The sequence below is a fragment of the Petaurus breviceps genome, unplaced genomic scaffold (assembly GCF_028583685.1).
Source record: "Petaurus breviceps papuanus isolate PSGF00001 unplaced genomic scaffold, PetGlider_PUasm1.0 37, whole genome shotgun sequence".
In the NCBI taxonomy this organism is placed as follows: Eukaryota; Metazoa; Chordata; class Mammalia; order Diprotodontia; family Petauridae; genus Petaurus; species Petaurus breviceps.
This window is the reverse complement of record NW_027186296.1, coordinates 51,956,691-51,968,823: the sequence shown is the minus strand read 5'-3', so window position 1 is coordinate 51,968,823 and position 12,133 is coordinate 51,956,691. Positions and strand designations below refer to the sequence as shown.

The following is a 12,133-nucleotide window of genomic DNA, read 5'->3' as shown; positions in this document are numbered from 1 at the left end:
TGTAATTGTAATAATGTGACCCTCAGATTTTTAAAACAAGGAGTTAGACTCAAGGAACTCTAAGTTTCTTTTGAGCTACAAATCTATGATCCTATGATCCTGTGACCAATAGATAGTTGGTAATATACTTAGTTGCATAGATTTTGGTGTTGTATTCATAAAGAGGATAATTAAAGCAATTTAAGTGGATGAAATCATCACTAAAAGACAGTTTAGAGAGAAAAAAGAAAACTAACAACAGAACTTTTGGGGGGACATCCTCAATTAGTATGCAGAAAGACAAAGATGATCCAGCAAAAGACCCATTAGGTAGCAGGAAAACCAGGAAAGATTAGGGTTAGGGAAACAGAAGGAGACAAGTTTCAGGAAGGCAAGAATCAATAGTTTTAAATGCTGGAGATTGTCAAGAAGGATGAGGTATGAGAACAGGCCATGGGGTTTGACAATTAAGAATGTAATATGATTATCAGAGAAAGTAAATTTCAGCAAGAGTGGGGATGGAAGCTGGATTTCTGGGGGCTGAGGAGTAGTGAGGTGGTGGAAACAAGAATGTAGATTATGCTTTCCAGAATTTCTGCAGTGAACTGGGGGACAGATATAGTATATATATATACCTTGAGCAGTATAGGAAATTTTATTTATTTATTTATTTTTTTAAAGCAATAGGGGTAAAGTAACTTGCTTAAGGTTACATGGCCAGTTATTTCTGGGTGTGGTGCTGAGTATCTGAGCCCAGATTTGATCCAGGTCATCCCGACACTGGAGCTGGTGCTTTTACTCGCTGAGCCACCTGGCCGCCCCAAGAAAATTTTATTTTTAAAGGATAGGTATGATCTGGACATGTATGTAGACAAAAGAGAAAGAGACAGTGCAGAGACAGAAACTGAAAATGAAAAAAAGGGGCTGACTGGTTGTAGAGGAAATGGGAATGAATAGGATTACGCGTACACCTGGAGTTACATATTTGACTTTACTTGGAGGAGAGCAACCTCACCTTCTGAGTTTGGAAACAGGATGAGAATGGACGAGGACATTTGCTCTCAAAATTTAAAAAAAGGAATTTTTCATTAAATTATATTTTGAGATTCATCTAAATGATGATGTGCTTCTATGTATATCCTTATTGTATTTATGAATGTTGATATATGTAGCATGTATTTACTTGGACCAACAATGGTTTGATTCTGTGAAAAACAGATAAAAGAAATTATGCCAAGGAGCATATGAAACATTTTGAATGTGGTGAATGTAGGAAAGGCTATAGGCAGAGGGGACATCCTATTATTATATATCAAAAAATGAGGCTTCATTTTGTTATTGTGGATTACCTCATTAAGCACTCAGAATAAAATAAAAACATTAAAACTGAGAATATTGAAGAGTTTATTTATTATTTCATTTCAATCACTGTTACCTTTTAGCTATTAGGGTATTGGGACTATTGCAAGTACAGGAGTCAAATGAACTTCTGAAACTAAAAATCCTTGTTCTCATTCTGTGATGATAGTTTGCTAGGTATTGCTATCCATAGGCACATGTGACTGAAAATATTGGGGTGTTCCTGCATGCGTGCGTGCGTGCATGTGTGTGTGGTGTGACCCAAAGTTAGATTAAAAAGTTTGGCTTTATTTGTGAACAGCATTTGTTTAGTATCATGATGAGGTTACTCAATGTTGCATCAGAAACACTATCTAATTTGGCTTAAACTTTTGGATTATTTCTTTCCTGTGTTGAATTTTTCAAATGCTTCTGTCATCTTTTGTCATAGGGTTATATTCTTTTATTGAATTATCATTACCTGGTAGAAGACGATTGAGAATCTCTCAGCAACAGATAGGATCTGACCTTGTCAAATAGATTCCCATCTGAATATTTAGCTGTAGCATTTGGAAATTTACTTATCAAGATGTTTATCATAATTTATCTCTCATAATTTATGAGAGATATTAAAAGACATAATTTGTCTCAGGTTCTTTTAGAAATATGAAAGTGTATAATGCTACTTAATGATTGGTATTTAATGGTACCCCTATTAAAAGAAAAACTTTTGTTTTTTTCCCCTGCTAAAACTAAATGTAAACAAAATGTACCCAATTAGGAAAAGTTGATGTAATTATAAAAACTTCCATCTGCTGGTATTCCTTTTGCATTTGCACACAGTAGGTTCTTAAATAATATTTGTTGACTTAATGAATATGCAGTAATTCAAAGGAAATATCCTTTTAAATTCATTCATATTAATGATGCCTTTTCACATCAAGACTGAAAAGGTAGTCATTTTCTATCATATGGAGAAAGTACAAGAAATGGCACTTTCTTGGGGGATTTGTTTCTTATCCTTGTTTCCCAGAATTAACTATTTCCATTTAAAATGCTTTCTTTTATGAAAAAAACAAACAAACAAAACCAAATCAACTTACCCTGTCTAGATTTCTTCTTTTCCTTGTTAGTAGTGGCTTTGGTTTGAGGCTTATTACAATTGGTAAATGCTGTTATGTTTTTTCTTATGCAGATTCTATGCTCCACAAGTAATTGTTTCATTTTTGTTGTTGAATATATGAATACTAGAAGAACATGATTGAGGAAAGGCATTTTTTCATAGTGAAATTATTTGTAATCTTGAATTTAATTATAATAGCTCAGTAGTATTGGCATTATGAGATATTAGCTGGGACGTGGAAATGTTTGCATTTGATGCAGGTTGTTTAGTTCTCCCCTCCCCACAGTCATATGGGGTATATACAGATAGAGATACAGTGACTATGGAGTATCCATGAATGTAACTGCAGACTCCAAAGGAATTCCACTAAGGCCTGGTTAGCTTTATTTAACCACTTCAAAGTTGGTATGTATTAAGAGATTTCAATTCCATTTGTCAAATTCAATATAAAACTGCACAAGGCCTTAGAATTTGTGAGTCATTTTGTGGTTGGGTTATTATTGTCTAGAAAGTGCCAACTTTATAGGAACAATTAAGTAAGTAGCCTTATTTCCCCAAGCTAGACAAAGGTGAGTGTTCTAAAAGTTTCAGTTAGGCAGATCAAAAATGTACACATCTTCTCATACCCTCCTGGTGTAAGTGAGAAATCCACATGGGTTGTATATTATTCAGTAAACTCTGTAGTTATATCATCTTAGTGTAAGGATTTGTTTCTGTCCCTGAAATACTAAACCTAACTTATATAACATTATATTGATTTTTTTGGTATTATATTACTTTTAAGATAAACAGTGCTACAACTATAATAATTTTAGTGCATTTTCTGCTTAATTTCTGCAGAAGTCAGGAATACATCATGCCAGTATACCAATTCCATATTACAAAGAGAAAACAAACAGAATATATTCTCCAGAGAGAAAATAACCTCATCAAATAAAAACATCTCAGTACCACATACAAATCGATCAACATACTTTGGCCCCCAGGCTACAATAGTAACTGGAAGCGCTCCAAGAAAAGATTTCCTGGGTCCAAGCTATTCTTCTTCCACTGTTAGACAAGAAGCTTTATATGAAAGAACCGCAAAAGATCATAGTGAGCTCAGAACACTTCCTACAACACACGGCCTTTTAAGAAGCACAGAACCTCAGGTGAAAGTGATTCCTGATAGACAGAAAACAGAAAGTAGAAGTAGCATCACCACATATTTAACCAAAGAATCAACAAGTGCTCAAAGACCAAGCCACCAACATAAAGATGTAAGGATGAGTACATCTGTAAGCACTCGATCAAATGAAATGAGTGTTCTTCGAGAAAAGAAAACAGAGGAGAGAGCATCTACAGAGGAGAGAAGACATAAAATAGAACTAACTAAACCAAGACAAGAGGAGAAAATGTTTGACTCTAAAGAAAAGGCTTCTGAAGAAAGAAATTTAAGATGGGAAGAAATGACCAAACTAGATAAGGAAGCAAGGGAGAGGGAAAGTATGCAGTTGAAGGGAAAGGCTAAAGGAGGTGAATCAACCAAGGAGAGAACTACAATATTTGGAGAAAAAAGAGAAATACAAATACCCGTTAGCTTTGAGGGTCAAGGGCATGTAAAAGTACCACAAGATGGCAAAGTAGAATTATCAGTAAAAGATATACAAACATTTCAAAAAAAGAGTGCCAGTGATAGTAAAACGAAATGGACAGATGAGAGAGGGTTGAAATTCAAGATAGATGCCAGTGATGCTGCTGATTCCACCAAAGATTCCACCAGAAAAACCATAGCAGAAAATATTGTTTCTAGTATTCTTCAGCAGTTTGTGCAGCCTTCTGACTTGGAGACATCTGCTAGTCCTCCTCTAGATACAAAAGTCACTTACATGGAGAGGAAAGAACTTCCTGGAGAGGGGAAGGCAAAGACTGAGATTATTGTGGAGTCTAAATTGCTTGAAGAGATAGATGTTTCAGATGAAGATAGCCTGAAGCATCTGTTAAACAAGGGTGCTAAGGAAGTAGAGATTAAAGGGAAATCGGCAGAAAGCATGATAGGAGATATAATAAATCTTGGCCTGAAAGGAAGAGAAGGGAGAGCTAAAGTAGTTAATGTTGAGATTGTTGAAGAACCATTAGGATATGTAACTGATGAGAAGGCTGACTTTTCAACTCCATTTGAGGTAGAGGAAGTAGATGATGTCTCTTTAGGCTTTGAGAGGCATTACAGTGATGAGGAAGGTGAGGAAGAAGCAAGTATCTCCTTCTCAGGTAATCAATTTAAAAAGACAAAGCAACCTCATCAGAATGTAACTCACTTTGAAGAAGTAACTGAAGCAGGTGACTCTGAAGGAGAGCAGAGATACTTTGTTTCTACTCCAGATGAATACTCTGGAAGTTATGACAAAGATGAAGATTCAGTGTATGGGCAGATTCATGTTGAGGAAGAGTCAACTATCAAGTATTCTTGGCAAGATGAAGTTTCACAGAGCACAGAGAAAAGGAGAAAGAGAAATAATTTGCCTGGAGATGAGTTTTCAAGCACGTCAGAAATCTTTTCTCCAGAAGAGGATGTGGATTCCAGTCACTGGAAGGAACACTCAAAAGGTGACGAATTGCATGCTGAATCCATTGTCATTGAAAAAGAAATTAAAATACCCCATGAATTCCAGACCTCAATTAAAGAACTCTTCTCCAAAGATCCCAAACATCAGCTGGTGGAGACAATTGGGCAGCTGGAAGGGAGCCTCCCTGAAAGTGTGAGAGAGGAACTGTCTGTTTTAACTAAGGAGAGCCAGGGGGACACTGACAATATTTCAGTGAAAAAATTTGAGAAAACCACTGATGGTGGATCAGTCACGATTGTTGCTGAAGTCAATCTCTCGAAAACCCTTGATGCAAATCAGTTTGATCTGGAACAACTAAGTAAAGACAACTCTAGCAAAGTAGAGAAAATATTACAGTCGGCAGTTGTAGATAATTTTGAAAAACACCAAGCCCAGGAACCTGAAAGCCCAGATAGTAAAAATGGTATAGAAGTTTCTGGTTCCAGTATTAAATCCAGTCGTTGGGCCAGTAGAGAAATTTACAATTCATCTAGTGACAGAAGCGGTGGTGGTGGAGGACATTATACCGCTGAACACGTTTTTTGCCAAGGTCCAGTTTCTGCAACTGTGGAAGTTAGCAGCCCAAGAGGTTTTGCTCAATCACATGTCTCAGAGGACATAAACCAGTCTGTAAGGCATGTTAAAATAGGTCCCACTGAAATTCGGAGGACAGAGCAAATCTTTTATGAAGGACCCACTTCAGAAGTGGTAGAGGTAAGTGTGGAAGCACAACTTAATGAGATAGAGGGCTCCAAAAGTACCCATAGGTCTGTGAGACATTCTAAGTTGGGTCTTCAAGAAAATTAATTGGCTAAAGAAATTATTTCTATAGGTCTTCTCTCTACATCTCAAGAAGTGGGTGGCACAGAAAGTCTTAGGAAGAGTTTTCCAAAGATACTAACAACTCTTTAGGGCAATTTTTATTAGGTTCCAAACAATTTCATATTAATTAAGAAGTTATTTTACATAGGTCCTTTCTGAACCAGGTAAATTTGGAGGAACTAGAGAGCATTCCCAGACAGAAAGATCAGCAGGCACCCAGAGTTCTGTGGGGCTCCTTAAATTAGATCCCAAAAAAGTATATACTGAACAGATTATTTTCAGTGCCCCTCTCTCTGACAGGAAATTCAGCCTGAAAGGAGACAATTCTCATATCGATGAATCATCAGATAGTACATCAATCAGGCACATTAGAATTAGTCTCCAAGAGTTCCAGACAACTGAACAGATAATTTACCATGGACTAATTTCTCATCATGTGGAGTTTAGTGAATCTGGAAACATTTTTCACACAACTGGTTCCTCAGACACAAACAGATCCAAAATAAATTACAAATTAAGTCAGAAAGATGTTCTTGTGTCTGAGAAAAATATCTTCCAGGAGTTTGTCTCTGAACATCCAAAGGGAAGGTATTGTAGGAGATGTACCAGAGGCAGAAGTACCATCAGGTGTTAGCAAATCTTTCAGGCATATTCAGCTGGGCTCCACAGAAAGTCAAACCACTGAAGAAGAAATCTTCCATGGGCCCACTTCTAAAACTTTCACACTGACTGGCTCAGGTGACACTTCTGAGTCAGAAGGGTTAGCAGAGAGCAGCCAGTCTACACAACATATTAACCTGGGGACCAAAAAATTTCATTTACTTTTCAGATGGATGTGACTAATAGAGAAGAAACCCCCAGCACTGCTAGAGGCACACGAGAAACTACCATATTCTTTCCCGCAAGGAAGGAAGCAAAAGTTCACATTGCATCTGATGATGGTGACTGGAGAGACAGTGAAAGCAAAAAAGACAAAGAAGCAAGTATGAGTTTTCAGGTTTCTGCTGCTCCAGACAACCAGGCTCATGGTGAACAAGTCACAGAGAAGGTTATGTTTGATAAAACAGTACAGCTGCAGAGAATGGTAGACCAAAGGTCAGTGATTTCTGATGAAAAGAAAATTGCTCTCCTCTATCTAGACAGAGAAGAAGAGGAAGAGGAGAATGATGGACATTGGTTTTGAAAATTCAAATAGATTGAGTTTTAACAGAATGTTATACAGTACCCTAACCAACACACTGAGAGTTTAAATTGATTTTTCAAAGGGATTCACTGGTTGGGATTGCTGATCCTAAACCCTTTTCGTTACACAAATTAATTTAAAAAGAGAGCTCCAAACACTTTAAATTTATTTCATGGACTCATTCGTGAAGGAGTCATATTAATATGTAGCATATTTTGAAATTTTGAGAATTTTGGAAAATTACTATTTCTCTAATCTTTAAGAATTTTTTAACTGGAGTTTTCTGTCCATTACCTGAGATAGTTTATCAGTTTTGTCCTGGGCCAGACATCTATTTAAATGAAAAGCTCTTATCTGTAACTAAGATGATTAAGAGTAACTATATAACATTTAAGGGTTAATTAATATGCATGTGCTAATATCATATAATAAGCTAACATTCTAGGGAAAATAGACAATTAGTTTGAGTATCTGTGAGAGACAACACTGCGTTTCTGGACTTAGAGGAGACAGGTTTTACAGAAAAAGAATTATAACTATAGATTGCTGTTTAGTTCAGTATTTTCAGGAAAACATTTAATTTGCCATAAAAGGAAAATTCTGTTCTAGGATGTGAATCAACAGATTTCAATTTTCCTAACTTTAAAAATGTCATATTTATTTATAGTGACCAACTAAATATTCTATTACAATATATTTAGTCAATATGCCTGTTCTATATTGTAAAGCTTTAAGGAATTAAGACTAGAAATGTGTATAGGTTATAGTATTTGGGGTGTTCAGGAAGCATGAAGACAGTTAAGATGTTTATTTTGTAGCTTTGTGCTGACAGTTTCATCATAACCCTAGCATAGGAAAAGCTCAGTTCAAGTCATATTATGCTTAAACTTCTCCTTACTTTTATGAAGCTCATAGATCCTCACATTCAACACCAAGAAACATTTACTAAGCATCTATTTTGTGCAAGGTCAGGGAAGACAGATAGATGAATGAAACATGGTCCTTGCACTCAAGGAGTTCATAATCTAGTTAGGTAATTGCGTTCAATTCATCAAACACACACTAGGGATATGAGGTACAAAGATAATTCTGATGTAATTAAAGAGTATAAATGCCTATAACACAAGGAGGTATAAACAGTGTTAAAAAGTAGCATGGTACTATAGAAAGTGCACTAGATTTGGAATTGGAAGATGAGAGTTCATTTGTCCATTCTGCTACTTATTAGCTAAGCAACCTACAGCAAGAGATGTAATCTCTGTAAATTTCAGTGTTATCATCTATCAAATGGAGATATTATATATATATGTATATATATATATATATATATAATTAAAAGGATTTTTGTGAGGAAAAGACTTTGAAGTAGGATATGTTATATAAATGTGAGTTATTACTATTATTTTTGTAGAAGGGAGTTTAGGCTGCAGTCAAATGATATTAATATAAATGGTCTGTGATATGAATCTACAATATGACATCATATATAATGATGAAAATGATACTAATGTGGAAACCAACATTAGGTGAAAGGTCTGCAGTATAGCTATAAAAAGTAAAATATTATACCTTAAGGAAATGACAGTCAAACAACACACTTCTTTCAATACCATTACTCGGGTCTTTTCCTTTCCAAATTCAAAGATGAATAAAGAATAGAAATCCTTGGTGGAGATTTTTGCACTTTGAGAAGAAATAAATAGAAATAATTATTAATTTTGCTCAGGAAAGTAAATAACATGTTAAAAACTTAAAAAAAAACTGTGTGTGTGTGTGGGGGGGGGGGGGTGTTGGTAGGGAAGAAAATGACAGCAGCTCCTAGATCACAATGCAGTACAAATTCACTAGCGATTGATGCAGGATTGAAAATGCTCCATGCTACAGACTACAGAGATGTATATGAGTACAAATAATACATAGTGGAGATAAAGATGATAATTACTATTGGATCAGCTTTTATCATATGTTCTAATGATATGATTTCAAAGCTGCTATCTTTAAAGGTATAAGGGTATCTCATAAAATAATGTCTTGAGCAGCACAAGTTCTAACATCAAGAAAAACAATCAATATTTTAGGCAAGGAGGCAGATTGTTTTTTCCTTATGTTTCCTATGCCGTTTGCAGTGGTTCCATGTAACTGTGTTGGATAGGAGTAAGACATTAGGAATAAAGTGCTAAGGTCAATTTCAACTTCAGTGCCAAATTATCTTGATTTTTGGTTGTAATTGCAGTTCAAATTAGATTTACCATCCTCAAATATTTTAATCTAAAAGGTGTGTATAATCATAGAAATCATATTTTTAATCATTTTAAGGTATCCTTTTAGAACCATTTTTTTTGGCAGCTGAAACAGATAAGATTTATGAAATGTTATTTATTTTAACCTGCATATTATGGAGAGATACACATTAAATACAGCCCAACTTTTAAGATGGTCTGTTTTTTTCTTTTTTAAATAGCCCTCTCTGTATAAATGGAAGTAGGGAAAGGTGGGTAATTACTTTGAATTGCAGTGTTTTATTGCATTCTTTTTCTTTGGCATAGAATCATAGGATTTAGAGCTATCAAAGGACCCTCGAGACATTGAGTTCAACCCCATCATTTGGTAGATGATAAAAATGAGGCTCAGGAAAGTCAAACGAGTTGCCAGATGTCACCCAGGTGGTAAAGCAGTAGCAGACCTGGAATTAGGATCAGAAGCTGAATCTCCCAACTTCAAACCCAGTGCACTTTCCATTTTACCACACTGTTTCTCTTGTGGCCAGAAATTAAATGACAATATAGCTCACTATTCTACAATCAATTCTCTGTTTCAAAGTTTTATTTCAAAAGTGCATGAGAATTTTAGCTGTAGTTTGGACTATTTATGTAATCAAAATATTGGTCAGAATTCTTCATAATATATCCACCATGACAATCTATTTTTATTGCTAGAAGAGATCATTTCTGCCTTAAGCTTTTTTAACTTATACAACCCTTTTAGTTGACTATCTTCAAAGTATATGTTTATTTTTAAAATGACATGGACACATTTAGTTATTCTTTTTTCCAAAGTGGACTTTAAAAAATTTACTATTATTCTTGAAGTTGAAATACATTTTTCAAAGAAGTGAAAATATCCTTAAACAGTGGCAGGGTTGGCAATTTACAGGCAAAATATGCAATGTTACTGTTATTTTGCCTTATTACCTAGGAACACCTCATGTCTATTTTAACTGTATAACTATATATCACAATAGCTTAGTGTAGCCAACACAAATACACCTACACAGTTTATTCAGAAGAGCAATTTCATTAAACACACACACATATACACAAAAATGAGTCAAGACTACAATTTTGCAACGTTCAGGCAAAACACAACACTGACTTACGGAATTTTTCACTTTTCAATGGATTTATCTGCCATGATGTAGACATAGCGTATGATTATTTGAAGTGTAACATTAAAAAAAAACACAAAAAAACCTCTGAAGAGCATGTTTAGAAACTGTTTTGCAGATTAGCAGTAACTATGAATCCTATACATCTCTTCCAATATCAGAAGACCCTGGATTCAGGTAGGAAAAAGCAAATCAGGAGTGATGAGACTTCAATAAAAATTTAATGCCAAACAGTAATAGGCCCCAAGTTAAAATGAGAGGTCATTCATGTTGATATCAAAGAGAATGCTTTTCAAAGATTTTTTTTGTTCGTATTGCTACTCAAACTATAATTAAAGTAATTTACTAAGCGCATATGGTCATGTAAATCTTCTTATTGCAGCAAATATTCACAGCTTGGGTGAAAGGTACTTAGAAGGATTTCCAATGTCTCAAAAATGTTCAAAATAGTGTGTCAACAATAAATAAACATAAAACATGAGGTTTTTTTTTTAAGCAATCGGGGTTAAGTAACTTGCTCAAGGTTACATGGCCAGTTATTTCTGGATGTGGTGCTAAATATCAGAGCCCAGATTCGATGCCAGGTCATCCTGACTCTGGGGCCGGTGCTCTTACTGTGCCACCTGGCCGCCCCTAAGCAATTAGGGTTAAGTAACTTGCTCAAGGTTACATGGCCAGGTGTTTCTGGGTGAGTGCTAAGTGTCTGAGCCCAAATTTGATCCCAGGTCATCCTGACTCTGGGGCTGGTGCTCTTACTTGCTGTGCTACCTGGCCGCCCCAAAACATGAGTTTCTGAACCAGAACTTGTTAGTTACTCAGAACTTCAGAGGCTGCCAAATGGGGTGAATTTGGGAAAAGTTTCTTCATAACTTCAAAATGAAGTGTAATAAATATAGTCTGTAAGCCTTTCAGAAGAGAGTACAGATGGAATGTTTGTTCCACCTAGAAACATTGTTAAAAAAAAAAAAAGTCTTTTAGTCATTCCATAAAGACAGGGCTTGGGAACATGGGGCATCATAGATAGACAGCCAAGCTAGGAGACAAGACAATCTGGTTTCAAATACTGCTCCAGACACATACATACTGGCTGTATGAGCTTCAGGGTGGTGATAGTGATGAATGATGTCATTTAACGTTTCCATGCCTCCAGGAAAATCTTTAAGAACTGAGCAGGTGCTGATCTGAATGTATATAGAAGGAGTTTCTGTGTTGGGAGTTCCCAACACCGTCTAGTCTTAAAAAAACAAAACAAAACAAAAAACTTTATGACCTGTAAGCTTTTGCTACAGTCTTTTTTCAGAATTGATAAACAAGTGAAAAAAGGTTTAGATTCTCTAGTTAGGCCAGTGAGTTCCATGAAGGCTTAGAATTTAGGGAGTGGTGGGCACTGACAGTGAAGAAACTTTATTTTCTTTCCATTCGCACAGAAACAACTATAACAACTATAAAGAAGGTAAGTATTCTTATAGTAGATGATATTATAGGGTGAATTTACTACAGAATGTTTTCTTCCATGAGGACCCAAAAGGAAGTTCTGATAAGACAGTTCATATTTCACATTTTTTATTTCAACCCAATACAGATTTTTCTATGTTACATATTTAGTCACTCAGACAAATGATTTTTAAAGCAATTGCTGGGATTTATAGGTTTCTTTTTCCAGCTGCAGTGAAAGCCCTTTAAGAGGTTGGATCCTGGTTTCTACTGCAAGTACTTAA

The 12,133-nt window shown here is 35.5% G+C and overlaps 1 protein-coding gene across 1 annotated transcript in view; it reads left to right on the top strand.

Moving 5' to 3' along the window:
* Positions 1 to 10,769, top strand: part of SYNM (synemin) — a 40,516-nt gene extending 29,747 nt beyond the window's left edge. The window contains exons 4-5 of the mRNA XM_069098496.1: positions 3,281 to 5,739; positions 6,677 to 10,769. Coding sequence (XP_068954597.1) covers positions 3,281 to 5,739; positions 6,677 to 7,030 — 2,813 coding nt within the window. The 3' untranslated portion in view covers positions 7,031 to 10,769. The remainder of the gene's footprint in view (positions 1 to 3,280; positions 5,740 to 6,676) is intronic.
* Positions 10,770 to 12,133: the final 1,364 nt, after the last annotated feature.